General features: G+C 41.6%; 1 protein-coding gene and 1 long non-coding RNA gene across 4 annotated transcripts in view; one reads left to right on the top strand and one right to left on the bottom strand.

Moving 5' to 3' along the window:
• LOC115896786 overlaps positions 1–21,478 on the top strand; it is a 35,386-nt gene that overhangs the window by 383 nt on the left and 13,525 nt on the right. Inside the window, exon 2 of the long non-coding RNA XR_004056654.1 lies at positions 8,178–8,311. This is a non-coding gene — a long non-coding RNA (uncharacterized LOC115896786). The remainder of the gene's footprint in view (positions 1–8,177; positions 8,312–21,478) is intronic.
• MDN1 (midasin AAA ATPase 1) overlaps positions 4,038–21,478 on the bottom strand; it is a 188,307-nt gene continuing 170,866 nt past the window's right edge. For all 3 annotated transcript variants that reach the window (XM_030928052.1, XM_030928051.1, XM_030928050.1), the window contains exons 89-102: positions 19,862–20,178; positions 19,461–19,625; positions 17,947–18,048; positions 17,029–17,233; positions 15,842–16,012; positions 14,701–14,864; positions 13,913–14,002; positions 11,899–12,014; positions 11,201–11,375; positions 9,466–9,539; positions 9,242–9,356; positions 7,755–7,818; positions 6,257–6,399; positions 4,038–5,435 (exon numbers count right to left, since the gene is read on the bottom strand). In XM_030928052.1, the coding sequence (XP_030783912.1) occupies positions 5,247–5,435; positions 6,257–6,399; positions 7,755–7,818; positions 9,242–9,356; positions 9,466–9,539; positions 11,201–11,375; positions 11,899–12,014; positions 13,913–14,002; positions 14,701–14,864; positions 15,842–16,012; positions 17,029–17,233; positions 17,947–18,048; positions 19,461–19,625; positions 19,862–20,178 (2,090 nt within the window). In that variant the 3' untranslated portion in view covers positions 4,038–5,246. The remainder of the gene's footprint in view (positions 5,436–6,256; positions 6,400–7,754; positions 7,819–9,241; positions 9,357–9,465; positions 9,540–11,200; positions 11,376–11,898; positions 12,015–13,912; positions 14,003–14,700; positions 14,865–15,841; positions 16,013–17,028; positions 17,234–17,946; positions 18,049–19,460; positions 19,626–19,861; positions 20,179–21,478) is intronic.

Below are 21,478 nucleotides of genomic sequence, written 5' to 3'. Positions count from 1 at the left end.
GAAGAAAGGTAGGACACTTAGCACAGTTCTTGGTAAAGAGAGTTCAAATGAAAGTGAAGGAGGCCGGGCGCGGTGGCTCTTGCCTGCATTTCCAAGACCTTCGAGAGGCCTGTAAGGTGCCTGTAATCCCAGCTCCCCGGGATGCTGAGGCAGGAGAATCGCTTGAACCCAGGAGGTTCAAGATCGCACCACTGCACTCCAGCCTGGGCGACAGAGCGAGACCCCTGTCTCGGAAAAAAAAAAAAAAGGTTTTTTGGGGGAAAGAGGTGAAAACGTATTTGAATGTTCTTTCGAGCCTTTAAAAATGTGTCTAGTTGAAAATACTAAAATTGAAAGTGTTGATTTCTTTTACAATTTGTGTTGGTTTTTTCTCTCTCTCGTTTTCGTCCTGTTCTTTTGTAGCGCAAGCGTTTCCTGGGAGCGGTGGTCTTCATGATCCGTTGAAACAAAGCTTCTGAATGGCTGCTCCACTGCAGTCTTAAGCACTTTCATCACTAATAACGAGGAGCCTAACATCCCTAAGCCTCAGGCTTTTGCTTTTATTTCCTCATAGCTGTTTTATCTTTCCCACAATACACACCACACACCTTCAGGTTAAATCACTGGAAGTGGAGTTAGCGAATCTTTGCTATATTAATTTTCCAAGTAGTGTTGTATCGAATTAAAATAGAACTAAAAATGTTCATTCAATTACTAGTTTACTGGGGACTTGCCTGCCTCGCCTGTTGGCATCCTGGGGCTCCCTATTCCTAGCTGTGTTCTGGCCATTTCCCCTCTCCTGGCCTGTTGTTACCTCCCCTGTAAAATGAAATATAGCATCTACTTCAGTTGTGTATCTCTAATGTACTGAGAATAGGTCCTGGCATATGTAAGAACTCTAATCATTAGTTCTTTTGAACTTTACCAGGCATTGTATGAATGATGCTAACTGCATGACCATATTATCAATAATATATATATCAAATTTTGTCTAATACATTAGCTGTAATAGTTCACTAACTTTTTAAAAGGAGTGAAGTTAAATACTCCTTGCCTTTTTAAATTATACTGATTTTGTGAATTGTTCATGACTTGGGTCCGTTTATAATGAGGACTTTTCTTTTATACGGGCTCTATATTTTGTTTTTGTCATTTCTTTATACATACAGAAACTTTATGCAATCATGTATTTTTGTGCCTTTTGAGGCTTTTCATTTCCCATTCAGACCTCTGTAATTCATTTTTAAAAATCTTTCATTTTTTTTTTTTTTTTTTTTGAGACGGAGTCTCGCGCCCAGGCTGGAGTGCAGTGGCCGGATCTCAGCTCACTGCAAGCTCCGCCTCCTGGGTTTACGCCATTCTCCTGCCTAAGCCTCCCGAGTAGCTGGGACTACAGGCGCCCGCCAAATCGCCCGGCTAGTTTTTTGTATTTTTTAGTAGAGACGGGGTTTCACTGTGTTAGCCTAAAAATATTTACTCCATCTAGAATTTGTTTTGGTTTATAGCATCATGTGGATCTACGCTCTTTTCTAGATGTTAAGCTGTATCAATATCATTTATTACATAACTTATTCCTTTTTCGGGGCTTTATGTAATGGATGCCTTTTTGACTGTATGATAAATTATTTTAGTGTCTGAGTAATCTGTCCAGAATTGTTTCATCTTAGGGTTTTTAATTTTTGTTTTATATGTATGTTATTATTTGGCAGGACTTTAGTTTCTTGTAAAAAATTCATTAGTACTGTTCTCCATAACCTTTTGTATCATTTCCCTCCAAATCATCTTGTGATCTTGATTGGAATTTTGAAATAGTGTTGAATCTATTCATTAATATGTGAGAAGACACTTTTACATTATTTCTTCTTCCCATCAAGAAACACTCAGGCCGGGCGTGGTGACTCACGCCTATAATCCCAACACTTTGGGATACCAAGGTGGGTGGATCACCGGAGGTCAAGAGTTCAAGACCAGCCTGACCAACATGGTGAAACCTCGTCTCTACTAAAATACAAAAAATTAGCCAGGCCTGGTGGCGCACGCCTGTGGTCCCAGCTACTTGGGAGGCTGAGGCAGGCGAATCGCTTGAACCTGGGAGATGGGGGTTGCAGTGAGCCGAGATTACGCCATTGCACTCCAGCCTGGGCAACAAGAGCAAAGCTCTGTTTCAAAAAAAAAAAGACTCACTCATGCTAGACACTGGTAATGTTATAAGTCATATACGCTCCTTGCTCAAAGACTCGTGCTTTGGACAGAAAAACCTCTACGTTCAATATAGTGCTAACAAATAATGTTGCGGTTCATACTGTGGGAAATTACTCTTCCTGGAAGGCTTGTCTGAGATAGGTATTTGGCAGAAACGCAGAATCACTAAGAGGATTCCAGACAACACATGGAAACACTGGCAGGGATGCTGGGAGAGAAGGGACAGGAGAGTCAAGCAAGAGCCTCATAGGTCACATGAAGAAGCTTGAATGTTACCCTCTTCACAAGGGAGAGCTTTGAAGGGATTTTCAGCTAGAGAACTTTTAGAAAGATCTTGGATGTTGTGAATAGCAATGAAGTGAAGCAAGCAAAGAGAAGTTACTGGTCAGGATACCACTGAAGTAGTCCCTGCTGGAGATGAAAAGAGCCCCAGTCACAGTGGAGTGGAGGGAGGGGGAGGGATGGGATAGGATAGGATGTCCAGAAGCCTGACTGGACAAGATGATTAATTTGATTGGGGTATGGATAGAGATGGAGAAGGAAGTAAAGCAGATGTATAGGTTAAGTCCCAAGTTTGTAAACAGGGCAGCTGTTGGAGTGGTCATCCCAGATGGGGAATGTTGAAGGAATGGGTTTGGGATAGGGGAATTAGAACAGAGTGACATTTTGGATGTAATGCATTTGAAGAGTCTGTTGCCTAAGTACAGCCCCAGCAGATGTCTGAATATAATTGAGAATACCAAAGAGTACACTTCCTGGACCCCCGAATGGAGAATTTTACAGTCCTTTTGCTTCAGTGATGGTGGAGGCCATGGGAGTGGTGAAGTTGTCCAAAGTGAGATGTTGTTGTTGTTGTTGTCTTGCTCTGTCGCCCAGGCTGGAGTGCAGTGGCACCATCTCAGTTCACTGCAACCTCCGCCTCCTGGTTCAAGCAGTTCTCCTGCCTCAGCCTCCCGAGTAGCATGGGATTACAGGTGCGCGTCACCATGCCCAGCTAATTTTTTGTATTTCTAGTAGAGATGGGGTTTCTACCATATTGGCCAGGCTGGTCTCAAACTCCTAACCTCAAATGATCCACCCACCTCGGCCTCCCAAAGTGCTGGGATTACAGGCGTGAGCCACCGCACCCAGCCCCAAAGTGAGATTTTTAAGACAGCGTGGAGGACTTTGGTGTTCTGCTGTCCATTGCTTAGATATCAGAAGTTACTTACTTGGCCAAGGCCTGGGGGTTGGGGGGATGGGCAGGATGGCACAAGTGTTAACTATCAACATGGCAGATTAATGTATCACTACTCCTGCAAGCCCTGTTGGCAGCACAAGTTGAAAATGGCACTCTTGGTTTCCTGCTTCCTGGAATTCCTACTGTCCGTGATCTCATGAGCTAACCCAGGGCCAAGAGAATCACTCTGGGCACACCAGTTTGGGAGGTCTAAGATGGAGCTTCCAAAGGCAGATATAATAGATTGCAGCACTGTCATAATATTGGTATCCTTCCCTCCCAGACTCAACCCTACTGGAAGAGTAAACTGCCTGCCCTATAGGGAGCTTTAGCCAATGAAATGTGAATGGATGCAACATCATTTATGGAGGAGAATTTTTAGAAGCCTCCTTACAAGGCTCCACCAACTCACCCTTTTCATTCTGCTGCAAACCCAGTATATTATAGCTCAGCCTACCATGGACATAAATGCAAATAATAAATCAACCCTTGTAGTAAAAGCAACATTGAAGTTGGAGGGTCATGTTAGCACAGCATAAACTAGTAACAGCTGACTGATCCAGCAGAGAAGATCAGTCCCCTAGCGTACCTTTTATAATCCTGTCATCTTCCATTAAGAATAGTCACAAATTACATAAACAGTGGTATATGTTTTAATAGTTTTCAGAATATAAGCTGCATAGCTTTTTAGAATAAAAAATAATGATATAACTTCAGGTCCATGCTTTGGGACACTTGGTTAAACAATAGGGAATCTGTGTCTTTGATGACCACCTCAAAAGGGTGGCAGACTTCACAGTGTAACTTGGAAACAGACAAGGAGATAGATGATTACATCATGACATATTGCCTACAAAAGAACATTCTGACAGAACATTAAGTAGAACAGAGCACACAGTTTCAAGTATTCAAGCACTGCTTTCTGGCCAAGAAAAAACTGCCTAAAAATCAGTTTCTTTTGACTGGAGCTGCTGAGTTCTGGACACGGCATTTCTTTCCCATAATGAGACTGGCTCAGTCCAGCTTGAAAGCAGTGTGAGGAATGACTCTTCCCCTTAATCGTTAAGAAAAAATATGAACTAAACAAATAAATTACTACAACAACAGGGACCATGGCACTGAGTGAAATAAAGGGGCGGTCACCTTCCCATCATTGCATAGTCTCCCGAAGCAGCAAGTGTGAAAGAGGATACTGAAAAGCCACTTCGTTTTTACACAGCCCAAGGATCGTTTTTATGGATGACTTGGGCTCCTATAATGTCTGGTTGCTTTATGAGAACACACACACACCACATTCTTCCTACCCTCTAAGAGAAGGTAGTTCCTTTCACAATAAGAAAATACAACCTCATACTCTCCAGAAACTGCAGCTGTCTCGGCCACTTGACAGCTTTTGGGTACACACTGTGGGCTTGGCAAGGCAGAGCTTAGAGCAGGGTCAAAAGGGCAGCTCCCTTTAGTCCTTTATACAAAGGACTGTCAGAGTCCCATGCTCCTGGCAGCATCTCCTCAAGGCACAGGTGCCCAGATCCCCTGCAAAAGAAAACGGGCAGCTGGGCTCCAACAGTGGGGTATGACCTCCATCCAGGTCAGGGCTTCCAAGGGAGGGAAGAAGGATAACTCTTCTCTAGTTACAAGTTCAGGCACCTGCTGCTGCTTCCAGGTTTGGTATAAAAACCTTAGCCCAGACAAAGCCAGGAGCCAGAGTGTGTTCTCTAGGCTGTAAGATCACGTTATAAAATAAAAACAATAAAATTTTTTTGTAGTTGTCCAAAAGGGAGCACCTGGGTAAGCAATGTGACCTTCTGAGCATGGTTAAGTCTCACTTTGGACTCCTCTTTCTGTTCTATGGGTGATCAGAGGCTGTCACCAACTCAAACCACTGTCTGAGGGCATCGCTGAGTGTCTCAGGAAGTGCGTTTACATCTCGAAGAATGATATAGTATGGGAATGGGAACTCTTCCATGTAGGATCGGATTTCAGGCATCTCTCCAGGTCCTTTAAATATCGGTACTTTAATGTCCAAGATAGAATCCTGTCAACAAAAGACATCATGAAATGGGGAGGCAGCGATTAAACCAGCATCCTTAGCTAGCTCTTCTGTGATCTCTTTTGCTAACAACTTTTACATCTGCTGTGTCTTATTCCTGCATATGAACCTAGCTTTTATTACTAAGTAAAAGAATTTTCAGAACTGTACCAAGAAGGAGGTAGGTATCTTTCTGAGTACCCCTTCCAGGAGGATGGACACTGAAAACAAGGAAAAGGGACAGATAGGAAAATCTGCTTTCCCTACAGTGGTGTCTCCCCACCATCCACTTGGAATCATTCACACTAAATCTTTACCTTCCTATCAAGGCCTTAATGTGACTCGCAGAGACAGTGCTTCCCTGGAACAGAACTGCCCTGTAGGCATATTTCACTAAGACGATCGATGCTTCCTGCTGTGAGGAGGGCTGTTAAGACATAAGTCAGTGTGGAAACACCTGATCCCCATTTCAAAGTGGTCAGTACCCATTATCAAAGCTGCAATACCTGCACTGACTTTTGCATAGAGGGAAATGATGACCCACAGAGGATGGTCATTCTGAATCTTGGCTCTCCCACTCATTACGTATAGCCACTATGTGTTTCAGTTCCTTCAGTGTAAAGTGGGAATAATGATCCCTACCTCACTGGCTTATTGCAAAGATTAACAGAGAAAATACAAGTGCCTACAATGGTACTTGACAGAATTATCATGAATGCTGGGAGTTCTCAGTATGACTGAGCGATCCAGGCCATATTTCAGATTGAACAGGTTGAAGGGAATCCTCACTTTATCTCCAGAAAAGGTGGCTTTTAGTAGTCACTCACCCGTGAACTGGGATTGTCCAATACAACAAAGATGACAAAGATGTTCGCATTCCGGGCAGCCTGAACTGCTGCCAGGACTCTCTCTTTGCCCTCAAGGAAGAGGCCTCGCCCATCAGAGACTACCAGGAGGAGTTGTGCAATTTCTGTAGACCATATAAGAGGAAGCAAGGGAGTAAAATGATCAGCCATTTTTAATAACTCACAACTACCCAAAGTAGGACAAATTAATGTAGGCTTAGTCTGTACTATTAAAGCTAAACAGACTTCTAAAGCTGATGAATTCTGGGCACAAACCTACGGGACCTCTGATGAGATCTATCCCTTAGAATGCTTGAGTCAGAGACAAGGCATAATAAGGGATACTAAGTACGCTTCTGTCAGTATAGCAGAATTTCTCAATAGTGATTCAGGAAATGTTAAATTCTGCTCAACTTCAATTGTAGAGCAACATACTGTAGATGAGAATTAGGACACTAGTTTTATGGCTATAAACTTTAAAAATGATAGTACTGAGTAGGGCATTAGAAGAAAGTAGCCAAATCAGAAATCTGGAACTGTGTCTTCCAAATTTCAGTCACCACATATAATCACCTTTAGATTTCTGTTAATTCCTTGTACCTAATTTCTGTATTTTTTTTCCCCTTGAAATTTGACTTGTTTAAACAAAACCAAATAGAAAGGAACCATAAACACTGAATAAAATGTTTTAAAATTTTTGCTACATAGTGTTTCCAGCTAAAGATTATATAGTACTTGAGTTGAGGGTGGGCTGTTTTCGCAAATGTTGAGAGGTGTGAATAACTTGCTTCCATTAAAATCTGAAGCTTCTGCATGATACACTGAGAACACTGAGAGATTTTTGGAAAGAACTAAAGAAATGGCATGTTTCAAGCCCCCAAAGTAAATGTGGTTGGATTAGCTGGCTGTTAAATTATGTCCTTCTCTACTCTCCTCTGTCATTAAAATACAGTATTCGAAGGGGACTGGTTTCAGCACATACCCCTCACCCCCAGTATACCAGAATACACACATATTCAAGTCCAGAGATGGCCCTGGAGAACCTGCATACATGAAAAGTTGGCCCTCCATATACTCAGGTTTCACATCCCTCAAATGCTGAATTTTCAATCCACTTTTGGTTGGAAAAACTCCATGTGTAAATAGACCTGAGCAGTACAGACAAACCTGTGGTATTCAAGGGTCAACTGTAGTCTTTATATTTAATTACACACACCTTGCTCCTTTCTCTCACAAATCTGAACTCTTATCAAATAGTTAGTGTCTAGATCCCCCATTGATTATAAGCCTCATGAGTACAGGTTCAAAAAAAATTTCTGAATGAATAAATAAGTAAAAATCAGCTCCATCGATTTATGTCTTTTCCTGTGGAGTACACCTGTTAAAACACAGTGACGGGGCATTGAGCTGAAGCAAGCAGCTTGGGAATACAGAGTACAAGAAAGTGTTTTGTTTAGGAAGAGGAAGGGATGCAGCTCACCTGGACTGATGTTCTGTGAGAGCTGCTGAGCGGCTGCAAACATGCTGGCAACAGACTCTAGAAACTAAACCGGAACCAGAAATAGACAATTGGAAAACTATGTAAATGCTCTTTCCATTGTCAGAGAGACTGATACTTCTGACACTGAAGTGATTATCAGATAACCACCTCAGGTTTATAGACCATCAACTAACTGTCCCTTCTGGCCACATGTAGTTAAAAAAGGAGGATCCTTGGATACAGACATTCTGTTTTATTATTTTTTGAGAGAGGATCTCACTGTGTCACCCAGGCTGGAGTGTAGTGACACGATCTCACCTCACTGCAGCCTCAATTCCTGGGCTCTGCCTCAGCCTGCCACCAAGTAACCAGGATTACAGGTATGTGCCACCACACCCGGATAATGTTTTTTATCTTTTGTAGAAATGAGATCTACGTTGACAAGGCTGGTTTTGAATCCCTGGCCTCAAGCAGTCCTCCCACCTCAGCCTCCCAAAGTGCTGGGATTACAAGTGTGAGCCACCATGCCTAGATGATACAGGCCTTCTCAAGCACAGGTGAGACATTTGTCTAACATATAACCCACTAGAGTTCTGGAAGATACCCCAAAGTAAAAGAAGTGCTTCTCTGGGGCATAAGAAATCAATAAGTCACTCAAATAAACCAAACAGCGTCTTTCAAGAACAGAAAACTGAGTAAAACAGAAGGCAAGAAAATACAAAATGTCCAGGGCAGCCTAGAAAAAGCAAACTGAATCAGAGCAGGACCCAGGAGAAATATGATCTCATGCTCTGTTTTGAACTTGTGTCCTCCTGAGTAGGTCACTGGCTTTATTTCATATCATTTCTTCTCTAAGCTTAATGAGGGAGAAAAATAGGTCTTGGCCCACCTGATAAGAGTATGGGAGATGGGTTTGTTTTTACAGAATGTTCCAAACTACTCAGAAAAGTAAGTAGGGAGCTAGAAAACCAATGATGCAAAGTCAAGTGATCTCTGAGGAACTGAGAAAAAGAAGTCACACCTTGTTTTATAATGGATGCCAAGGAAGCTTCTATTCCAGTGGTACCCAGGCTGAGATTTAGGACTATCCCTGTCCTAATACTGCATGGGATGGAGGGGGGTTCTCAGCCCAGCATGGTGGTAATCCCAACACTTCAGGAGGCCAAGAAGGGAGGATCACTTGAACCCAGGAATTTTAGACCAGCCTGGGCAACAAAGTGAGACCCTGTCCCTACAAAAAAAAAAAAAAAAAAAGCCAGACATGGTAGCATGTGCCTGTAGTCCTAGCTACTAGGTAGTCCTAGCTATGAGGCAGGAGGACTGCTTGAGCCCGGGAGTTCAAAGTTATAGTGAGCTATGATGGCGCCATTGTACTCTAGTCTGGGTGACAGAACGAGACCCTGTCTCAAAAATAAAAATTGTTCTCCCTCCTACCTACACCAGTTTAAAAATAACTGTGCAGAAAACATTTTATTTCATCCTCTTACCTGAGCAATCTTGGTTTTCTTTTGTTGGAATTTGCAGAGACGTAGAATCTGGGACCCAGAGTAATCACTGAACTGCTCATGAAATGGGTGTAACAGCTTTACAGATTCTCCAAAACTTGGGGGAGGAAAACCAAATACAACAGGAGTTATTTTTTTGCTGTGTGACCAAAATAACCAAACAGGTTGTGAAAAGTTTTCACAATGAAATTACAAAGCAACCTTACCTACACACTGCAATCTGACCCACTTCCAGGAGGGTTAGAGCATTTCCAATCACAGCCAAAGATTCAAATGCAAGCTGTGAATTAAAAGTTAATGACATCAGGAATCAGAATATCCTCTAAACCAGAGCCTCTTGACTATTTTTTGCAACAAGATTCCCAAAGAAAACATTATTTTTTTTGTTTGACAAGTAGAGGAATAACATCAATAAGGCTATTCTAGTCACAACAAACCCTGAGGCTTTGGTGGCCTGGTACCACAAATGATGAAACCTAGAATCCATTACACTGATAGGAATGGTCTCCCGTAGACATCGAATAAAAAGTGACCTTGAGGGCCAGGCATGGTAGCTCACACCTGCAATCCCAGCACTTTGGGAGGCCAAGGAAGGAGGCTCAATTGAGGTCCAGGAGTTCAAGAGCAGCCCAGGCAACACAGCAAGATCCCACATCTGTGATCCCAGCTACTTGGAGGCTGAGGTAGGAGGATCACCTGAGCCTAGGAAAGTTGAGGCTACCGTGAGCCGCCTGGGCAACAGAGTGAAATCCTGTCTTCAAAAAAAAAAACAAGAACAAAAAACATTTAGCCAGGCATATTGACACACACGTATGGTCCCAGCTACTCAGGAGGCTGAAGTGGGTGGGAGGACTATACTGCTTAAGCCCAGAAGGTTGAGGCCATGGTGAGCTATGATCATGCCACTGCACTCCAGCCTAAGCAAGAGAGCAAGACCCTGTCTTAAAAAACAAAAACAAAAACCAAAGACCTTGAGAAATATGGTCCATGAATTTTTCTTTTTTTTTTTTTTTTTTTGGACCTACATAAAGAGTAACCTCTTGTAGGTAACAAATTTTAAAAACTAATTTAAAATCCATTTATATATATGTAGTCAGATCAGACTGTATAACTGTATCAGAAAATTTCATTACCATTTGCAATATGACAAAAGAACAGCAAACTGAGTATTCTACATCTATTATTTAATCTTCATAACAATTCTGCAAGTATGAGGTTATTACTGTTCTGTGTGTGCTTGTAAATATATATATAAAACATATATGTAAATATATATACATATATATTCCTCTTTTCAGAAGATGAAACTGATACATAAAAATAAGTTGCCCAAAGTCATGTGTTAATAAATGGAGCTGGGATACGAACCCAAGTTCAGAGGCTACACTAACTTTTTCCAGCAAAACATACAAATTTTAGGTTGCTCATTAGCCCATGCATCACTGCCCAAAACAAACACTCTTTGGCATCTGCAGTGGTGGTATAAGTTTTCTATTCAGGCTCCTAAACTTAATATTAGCACTGACAGAACAGTAACTCTGGATAATTTCAGACATAAAAGAAATGTATCCTAGATACATACTTAAACTGTTTAAGACTATGCAGTAATATCTGAAAACTTTTTTTTTTAACAGTACATTGTTGCATTTTCTGCAAAATAAGCACTATCAGGTTTACTTATTCTGCAACTAGACAGTTAAGAACAAACAGCAGGGGCAAGAAACAAAACAACTTAAAAGACCTACAACAGTAAGAAACTAACACATCTGAGACATCCTAAAACTGCCCTTTTGAACTCTTTAAATCTTAGGTCTTATCAAAGATGGTTATCACATTCTCAAAATAGGCCTAACAGGTATTTCAAAATCCATTTTGGTGGCCCAAGGAACATGGTTTGATGTTAATTTCCTATCAAACCGCCACTACATTTCTCTTCCTTACCTGCTTGGTATGGTTGTCTACCATACTAGAAGAGTCATCGATAGCCAAACAAATCTGATACTGGCGTTTACTGGGCTTGGTCCTTCGAAGCCAAATCTTGTCTTTCCGAAATTGACTAGCAATGTATGGAATGACTTTCCGTATGTTCAGTCGTTTCCCAGTTCGATAGTCTCCTCTATTTATTCAAACAGGGGCAAAAATTAGTTAACAACTTTTATTAAGGACAAAAATCACATTAATAATACCTTAAAACCAATACCAAGTAACTAGGAACCTGGTACATAGAAGTGTTTCTGTCAATTGAGGACTAAGTGCAGGATCTTCTTGACCTCTAGCCAGAAAAATTGGACATGTATGTGGCAATAATAATTAGGTCCTTCCAGACACATTTTTAAAAATTAAGAAAAAATACACTAAATATGAATGATTTTAGACATCTTTGAAAAGATCTAGATGAGTTAACTCCTGTAGCAAGTGAATAACTCAACATGTAACAAGGTGATCAATGCAGACACCCAGAAACTTTTGTGCGAGATAATAATAGGAAAACAGGGTAAGGAACAGCATACTGGTGCCCGTACAGCAGAAGAGGCAACCTAGAAGCTGGCACTATGAATGGTTAGCTGCTGAGTTCAACAGAATCATGAAGCTGCCATGTTCTCAGAGCACTGTGAGGCCTTCCAGAGGGAAAGACTTACTTCAGCTTGGCTGCCTGGGTAGGCTCTAATATGAGACGAAGCTCTTCACATAACCGTTGTGAAAGAGGTGCTGTTAGGATCAGGTAACTCTGCCACATCTCAGCGGCAACCTTCTCCTGTGACAACAACAAAATGTAAGTTACTCTCAGAATGTCAGAGCCAACCAAGTCTTCTAGCAAGATGCACGCCTTAAGCAAAGTGATAAAAAATGACCTGCATGAACTTTCTCAACAGAAGCACTTTAAATCTTCTCCCAGCAAGCTACCATGTAATTTACTTGATTAAAAATGTCTCTCTTTCCAGCTGGAGGCGGTGGCTAATGCCTGGTAATCCCAGCACTTTGGGAGGCCAAGGTGGGTGGATCACTTGAGGCCAGGAGTTCGAGACTAGCCTGGCCAACATGGTGAAACCCTGTCTTTACTAAAAATACAAAAAATTAGCTGGGCATGGGGGTGGGCACCTGTAATCTCAGCTACTTGGGAGGCTGAGGCAGGAGAATCGCTTGAATCCAGGAGGCAGAGCTTGCAGTGTGTCAAGATCACGCCACAGCACTCCAGCCTGGGTGACAGAGTGAGACTCTGTCTCAAAAAAATAAAAAATTAAAAATTAAAAAAAAAAAAAGAAAAAAGAAAAAAGCCTCTCATTCAACCCACACTTCTAAGTGAGAAAGAATGAAACAAGGCAGTTAATTATTGGAATTCATGACCAAATCAATGCCTTACGTCACCTACAAAGAGTAAAACGTGTACCCTTCATATGGGGAGGGAGATGTGAATGGGTAATTTTGGCACCAGCAGATCCAGCTACTTATTGGTGGATTCTCAGTCATGTTTCAAAAGTAAAAGTGGGTGGGGTATGGTGGTTCACGCAGGTAATCTCAGCACTTTGGGAGACCAAGGCAGGTGGATCACCTGAAATTTGAGACCAGCCTGGCCAACATGGTGAAACCCCATCTCTACTAAAATACAAAAAAAATTAGCCGGCCTGGTAGCAAGTGCCTGTAACCCCAGCTACTGTGGAGGCCGAGGCATGAGAATTGCATGAACCTGGGAGGCAGAGGTCGCAGTGAGCCGAGATCGCGCCACTGCACTCCAGCCTGGGCGACAGAGCAAGACTCCGTCTCACAGAAAAAAAAAAAAAAAAAAGTAAAAATGCCAAGTACAAATCCCTCCAGCAATACGCTCAACACAAAGCCCCATGATTTTTCTACCAACTATGGCAGAGCACTCAATACACATAGGTGGTGAGAGTGATTATGACAATAGATATAAAAGTGAAATGTGTACATAATACAGTAAATTTAGGATGAAAAATCATTTAAAATAAAACTGCAGGCCGGGCACGATGGCTCACGCCTGTAACCAGAGCATTTTGGGAGGCCAAAGCGGGCAGATCACGAGGTCAGGAGTTCAAGACCAGCCTGGCTAACATGGTGAAACCCCATCTCTACTAAAAAAATATAAAAATTAGCTGGACATGGTGGCATGCACCTATAGTCCCAGCTACTTGGTAGGCTGAGGCAGGAGAATCACTTGAACCCAGGAGCTGGAGATTGCAGTGAGCCGAGATCATACCACCGCACTCCAGCCTGGGTAACAGAGCGAGACTCCATCTCAAAAAATAATAATAAAATAAAAATAAATAAAAATAAAACTGCTGGTTAATCCACACTACCACGTTAAGTCAGCCAGCAATGATCTAGCTGGCCTCTTCTCAGGATGGCACAGCATAGACTCTTACACAGTTTTTCAACCTCTGTCACAACTATTACATCCATTACAGAGCCAGCAACAGAAATTAAAGGAATTAAGCACACCAATTTCTGTTTTAATTAAGCTACAGATCTAGCAGCAAAGCAGGCAAAAACTGATGGACAGATGTAGGCTTTAGGATTATAATTATATTCTCCATATGCCTGGTCCTTTTTACTAAGGTAATTGCTAAGAACCTATTAAGTTTGCTATGTGTTAAACAAAAAAAGTTGAGATATTTTACGAAAAAAACAGTGACTTACTTCTTCTGGATTTCCAGATTCACGTGGCTGCCACATTTCCAGCTGTCTCTCCAGCTCCTGTCTTAGCTCATTGGCATCTTTTAAAAAGGGCTAAGAAGAAAAAGCCATAGATAAGAGGTGGCCCAGGTTGGAATTGCCAACTTAGTATCACTGGCTGCCTTCCACCCTACAGTATGAACTCAAAGTACAGTCAAATGCTCCTGAGATTCAAAACTTAATTCAGCAAATACAGTGGCACAATGAGAAGATGCCAGACAAGCATTCTACTTCCCTCTTAGACAATATGGATAAAGAAAACTTTAAACATTTATAAAGCCACTCTAGCAAAACAAAACCCAAACACCTTTAAGTCATCAATAATGAAAATGTTATCTGATTAATCAAATAAGTCAGACTCTTAGCTCAAGAACTTAATTAAATAGCTCTTCATAAATAAAGGCACTAAGCCAAAGATTTTTTACTTAACCATCACAAACTTAATTGTCCTGAAGGTTCCTTACACAAGGATGGTCAGAAAAGTGGGATGTGAGTCCCAGAGGCCAAGGACCAGACCCACCATCACAGACAGGTCAGGGCACTGTGACCCTGTGATTAACTGTTGGAACAGTATCATGTGCTTGAAGAGCACCTATCATACCAATAGTATTCCTAAAAATTTTGAATAAGAACACGAAACCCCTCAACAACCAGATGTTCCATAAAGTTCTAAAGACAAAGATTTAAAACTAATTTAAAATGTTATTCTGTTAATTTATTAACACAATGCAGTAATTTGTGAGTTTTACTACCTGGAAGATTGTGTCCATGAGGAACTGATGAGCTGTATGAATGGTAGACTCTCGGCTTCTTTCTGGTTTCTCATTTTCTGTCTCCTTATGGGCTCTGTCTGTTCTGCGGTCTTGGTCTTCCTCTGTTTTAACAGTTTGAATCTCCACTTCCATCTCATCAAAGCCTGTTTTCATTTAAGGACATAATTTTACTTATCATAATACTAGCCTGATGACTGACCAAGCCTTTGTTATTGCCCGTTATTCCTGACAATTAATCAAACTTCATTCATTCACTCTCCAACACATTTCCACATGTTGATTTCAGAGGTTTCTTTCTGAGACACTCATTGCCAGTCCTTAATCCCTAAACTCCTCTCCTCCTCACCTGATGCTGAAGGCAGACATTCTGGGAAAGGGAAATAGGGGAAATTTTGGGTTGTCCTAAGAAGCCTTTTAAAACTGTATGATTTCTGAAACTACATCCATGTAAAACTTTGATAGAAATAAAAACTAAAAGCCACAATTCCATTTTACAGATGAGGAAACTGAGGCAAAGCAAAGATGAATAATTTGCTTCAACTTGTGAGGTGAGAGGCAAAGCCTGGATTGTCACATAGGGCAGTCAAACGTTGTAACAGTTCTAACACTCCTGAGAGGACAGGATTCGAATTTGGCAAGTTCTTTTGAATTTGCATTTATTCAATTGCTGATAAAGTTATTTTTTTGCCAAGTAATAGAACTTGATTAGCTATAAAAGGGAAACTCCTCATTCTATTTCTTTTAATATTTTACTGCATTTTATGCTAATAGCATATACTTTTCTATAATTGAAAATATCATTTCTCTAATAATATACCTTCTCATCATAGCTGTAGTAAGTATACTATTCTGGTTTCTTCTACATATTTTTTAAAAACTAAAGAGATTTTGCCAGAAATTCAAGTTTCAGGGGACTCCTTGAAGGATGGTGTCCTGCAACACCCACCCCGTCCATATTTTCGTTTTCTGGTCCCAAACAATATAGTGAAATTATTATAGGCAAATTATTCATCTAAGCCATGGATTAGGACATGGAACTGAACACCAGACTACAGTGAGAGAGAACTGACTACTTCAAGTCAGAGAGCCTGGGAAGGATTTGCTCACTAGCAGGACTCACCCAAGGGTGCTGTGGTGCTCAACTTGATTTCCTCTGGCTTCAGCTGCTCCACGTCTACTGCTTTGAACTCCTCTTGCTCCTCTGTGTCCATGAGGGTGTCCTCTATCTCCTCCTCTTCCTGATCCCTGCCAGAGTCTTTTGCAGACTGTTGCTGTTCTTTGCTGGCCACATCTGTCAACAAAGCATGCACCCACACATAAAAATCCTAGTTCTTTGCAGAACAAAATAATGATAAGTGGGTATAGTTTCTGTCATCCTAGCTTCCAAAATGCTACTGATGCAAGTCGTGCCACTGACCAGCTATGCGGCTTGGAGACTTGTCTGTGCCCAAGATTTCCTATTGACCTACTGACATAATGAACTGCCTGTTTCCTACCTCCTACAGAAATTATGAGGCTATAGTGTAACTATACATGTGACCACAAAAATAGGGTGTTTAACTGGGCTACAGGGTGACTCTAACAATAATTTATTATATATTTTCAAATGACTAGAAGAGCAGATCTGAATGTTCCCACACAAAGAAATGATAAATGTTTGAGGTGGTAGATATGCTAATTATCTTGACTTGATCATTAAACACTGTATACATGTATCAAAACATCACACTGTACCCCACAAATATGTATCATTATTATAGGTCAATTAAAAATAATAAAAAGTAGTAGAAAACAAGGCACAGGAAGACAAACATGGGAACAGGAATCCCAGCATTGTAATCTTGGGTGAGTTCTTAAACCACTTGGCCTCAGTGTCCTTACCTATACAACAGAGATGCTCTAGCTCACAGGATTATTTGAGGAAGTTTGTGATCATGCAGCAAAGGCTCAGAAAAGTTTTTTGGCACCAAGCAAAAGCTCAATACATTGACTAAGAAGAAAGAAATGTCCAGTACTAAGAAACCCTGATATCAGGGTTTAGATGTGGCCAACTGTTATTTTTGACTATTATATTTAAGGATATTTAAAGGGTTTATACTAAACCAAGAAATCTTAATCATCTTCACTTGGTTACAGATCCCTTTGTACCAAACATAAACTGTATTTCTGCACATTTCTTATGTTTACAAAGCCATTTTTTTCTCCCCTGATACAAATGTGTACTATTAGCTGCCAAGCACAGTCACACAGCACAAGCTCTTACAGAGAGCTCAGTGGACAAAGGCAGCAGTTTTCCCAGGACCATACCATAGGTCTGTGCATCGTATGCGTCGCTGCCTTGTTTAATGTGCTCAAATGCATCTGCATCCTCCACCTGGGCCTGGGGCTGCTGAGCTGGCCCCTGCTCGGCATGGCTGTCCGTATCCACAGTCCTCAGCCTCTTGTGCACACGCTCATTGTGATCACCCATGGAACGTTCATTGTCAGCCTGCCCAGGTTTCCTCTTAAAACTCTGTGAGAAATACAAAGATATTCATCAGAGCCTTGCCTGTCATGACAAAAGGACTCAAAATAAACATAATATCCATCTATAGGGGACAGGATAAGTAAATCAGGTGTGGCCATACAAGAATGGAATTCAATATAGCTATTAAAAAGAATAGGAACTGTATATACTTATATAGAACAATCTTCATGATATCTAAAATGAAGGCAAAGAAACACACTTTCACACATCCATATATGCAGAAAGTATCTCTGAACAAAGAAAGAATTGGTAATACCAATTTGCTCTGAGGAGGGTCCCTTGGGGACAGGAATAGGATATAGGCTTTTTAGGGGATTGGTTTTTTACACTAATTTTGCATCATGTGCATAAATTATACCCTACTTAAAACACTTACTCTTAAAAAAGCAAAAGCCTATGGACAATGAAAAGAGTGAGACGGTTGGTGCTGGGCGGCAGCAGCACACAGCACTTGGCTCTTAAGACTTCATGGCCGGAATCAGGGGTTGGGGAGAGACACAGGCGGGGAAGAAGCCCAGTGACGGGATCCCACTGGGTAAACCCCATGGTCCTGGTCCGCTCACCAAGGCTACTATCATATCTGATGGGATGGCAAAAGCAGGAGTATAGCTTTTTTTTTTTTTTTTAAAGCACTATATTTGGAACATCTTTTTCTACATGCTGCCTTCACCTAAGTTTAGCTAAGGAGTGATAGAAACCTGTGTGTTTTTCCTGGTGTGCTTCTGGGAAGTCAACTGGGCAATGAAATTCGATTCATGGCCTTCTGCCTGGTTTGCATCTGCAACTCCACTTCCGTGTTCCTAGGAAATCCAAGCCATAAAAGAATGAGGTGAAAGAAGCTATTACAAGTCCCTGGTTACTGTGCTGCATTGAATACAACTTCTCTCACTGCTATTCTTTATTCTCAGTCATATAATCACTCCTGCCTACCTGCCAGCTCTGGAACTCATCGTAACTAAGGCCTGGCCTACAGGCAGAAACTGGAGTGTCTAGGTACAGACCTTACGTTACCCTCTCAGGGGGCTTTGTAAGGCTGCTTAGTTCTTTGCAGGAGTATTATGTCTCACTCCAAAGGCAGGACAGACCTCAAATAGAAACCAGGCTTCATCATCAACCAGCTAGGTACACTTGAGGTTGTCATTTAACTTTACTGAGGTTTATTTTTCTCAAATATACAATGAAGAAAATAGTACAATATCATCTGTCTCATGGGGACATAGTGAGGACTTGCTGAAGTAATGAAAATGCTTAGCACCTAATGGGTGCTCAATGAATAACTGTGGTGGTGGCTGTGTAGTAGTCATAGGGTATAAGCAATATAAATGGTTGTTATTGTCAGTAAGAACTAGGACTCAAAAAGACTAAAAGTTGTCCAGAATCACCACCGTAACCAGCAGGTCCTGTGTTGACATTCCATGTTCTTTCCATAGCACCCAGCAAACTGAATTGTGGCTGTATCAGAACACATCACCACTAGATCCAAGAATGAAAAAGTTATTTGCTTTTTAAATTAAACATTTAGAAACCTGATGATAAGCAAGGAAAAGAAAAACACCGTTAAAGGTACACATTGCCTGAAGTCTAAATTCCGTTTGCTTCCTGGAGAGCTTTCTGAAAAACAACATGAACCTGATTCTCCCATCTAGAGCTATCAGTCTAACAACTTTTTCTTATTATGCACACCACTTAAACACACCCGATATTCCGGGGTTTGTCCTGGGAGGCATATAAAAATAAGTATCAGTCATGCCCCACACAACAACGTTTCAGTCAAGGAAAGACTGCATGTACACTGGTGGTCCCATAAGATAAGACACTTTCACTATATCTTTTCCATGTTTAGATTCACAAATACTTACATTGTGTTACAACTGCCTGCAGTATTCAGTAGAGTAACACACTGTACGGGTTTGCAGCCTAGGGGCAACTGGCTTTACCATCGAGGTTCGTGTAAGTACACTCTATGGTGTTTGCACAATGACAAAATTGCCAAATGAGGCATTTTTCAGAAGGTATCTCTGTCTTTAAAAAAATAATTGTTCAGTCACACGTTGCTTAAAGAATGAGATGTAATCTGTTAGATGTCAACAACAAAACAAACAACAAAATAACGACACATAAACCAACTAATGGTACACAGAATGTGATGTCAGACAGGGAGAAGAGATCCTACTAAGAGGCAGCCGGCAGCTGCAGTGAAACCATTGATCACCTCTTTCCCCTGCTCCTTCTCAGGTGCGGCCCCAGCCAGCTCCATGGCCTGTGTGCTTTGCATGTTCTCCACACCAGTCTGCCCACAGGAGGCATGCTCCTTCCTCTCCAAAACCTCTGGCACCTGCTCCTCTGTATCAGAGTCCTCCCGTTCTTCTTCCTGCTTCTGCAGAGAAATCAAACACAGCATTAAATGCTCTAGGGGAACAGCATAAGGTGGGAGACCCTGCAACAAGCAGGCTTCCCCACTCCTCAGTGAGGGTCTTAAAACAGAAACCTATAACTCCTTGGAAGTGCCACATGTTGATGGAGGAGTATCCTAAAAGGGATTCTAAGGGGAATAAGGTGACTTCTCCTCCTCCTCATTATTTTTAATGAAAAAAGCCAGACATCCCACGATACCTGGGGCTGGAAACCTTGGTCAGCAGGGCCATTCTCTCCACCTTCTTCGTCAGCATCCTTGTCTTTTTCCTCGTCTTTTTCCTCCAGAGACTGCTGCTGCTCCTCGGAGTGTTCTTCAGGATGCTGAGCAGCATCTCCATCTTGGTCATCAGCTCCTGTGTCCATTTCCTCCTCCCCTTTGGCCTTGTCATCTTCACTGGGGCCTTCCTCGGGCTCCTGTGGACTCTGACTTTCGTTCTGGTCAGTCTCAGTCTCTCTTTCCTCAGCTTCATGATCTGCTTCTTCTGGTTTTTCTTTTATCTCCAAAGGATTCTCTTCTGTATAGATACAACAAAAAGGAGGAACGCAGAATTTTTTAAACTCACATGATTTCTTAAGCTGGGAGCTAGTTATGCAAGTTTTGTCTTAGTACAATTCCCTAAACCAGCGAGTGGCAAATTGTGACCCATAGGCCAAATCTAGCCTCCACATGTTTCTATGAAGAAAGTTCTACTGGCCGGGCACAGTGGCACATGCCTATAATCCCAACACTTTGGGAGGCTGAGACAGAAGGATCGCTTGAGTTCAAGACCAGCCTGGGCATGCATCATAGTGAGACCCCATCTTTTACAAAAAATAAAAAATTAGCCAAGCATGGCGGCATGCACCTATGGTCTTGGCTACTCAGGAGGCTGGGGCAGGAGGATCACTTGAGCCCAGGAAGTCAAGGCTGCAGTGAACTACGATCACGCCCCAGTACTCCAGCCTGGGTGACAAGGCAAGACCCTGTCTCCAAAAAAAAAAGTAAAGTTTTTACTGGAACACAGCAACATATATTGTGTTTACCCCATCCATTTTGTACTGCCTATGGCTGCTTTCACTCTACAACAGTAGAACTGAGTATTTACAATCGAGAGCTTATGGTCTGCAAAGCCTGAAATATTTAATATCTGACGCTTTATAGAAAAAGTTTGCCTATCTTTGTTTTAAACCATACTTATACATACAGTTGTTTTAATGACACATTTCATTAAAAAATAATAGCTAATCTACCCCCAAAAAACCCCCATAAACAAACAAACAAAAAAAAAAAAATAGGAAAATTTTAGGCCATAAACAAAAAAAAAAAAAATAGGAAAATTTAGGAAATGACAGCTTAATGCTCAATTATTGTGAACAACTGGTGGATGTCATGATCATGTACAGAAAATACAACTCACACTGAAATAGAAACAGTCTTATTTTGAAAAAGTTTTATCAAAAGAGCTTTTCTATACTTTGGACACTTCAAAAATCAGTTATTAGCAAATTCTTAAAATAACTCTTACTATTTTTATTTTTTATTTTTTAGAGACGGAGTCTCGCTCTTGTTGCCCAGACTGGCGTGTAGTGGCACAATCTTGGCTCACCGCAACCTCTGCCTCCGGGGTTCAAGCGATTCTCCTGCCTCAGCCTCCCGAGTAGCCAGGATTACAAGCATGTGCCACCACACCGGGCTAATTTTGTATTTTCAGTAGAGACAGTGTTGGTCCATATTGGTCACGCTAGTCTTGAACTCCCAACCTCAGGTGATCCGCCCGCCTCAGCCCCCCAAAGTGCTGGGATTACAGGCATGAACCACCACACCCAGCTAATTTT

Source organism: Rhinopithecus roxellana, chromosome 4 (assembly GCF_007565055.1).
Source record: "Rhinopithecus roxellana isolate Shanxi Qingling chromosome 4, ASM756505v1, whole genome shotgun sequence".
Lineage (NCBI taxonomy): Eukaryota > Metazoa > Chordata > Mammalia > Primates > Cercopithecidae > Rhinopithecus > Rhinopithecus roxellana.
This window is presented reverse-complemented; position numbering and strand designations above follow the sequence as displayed.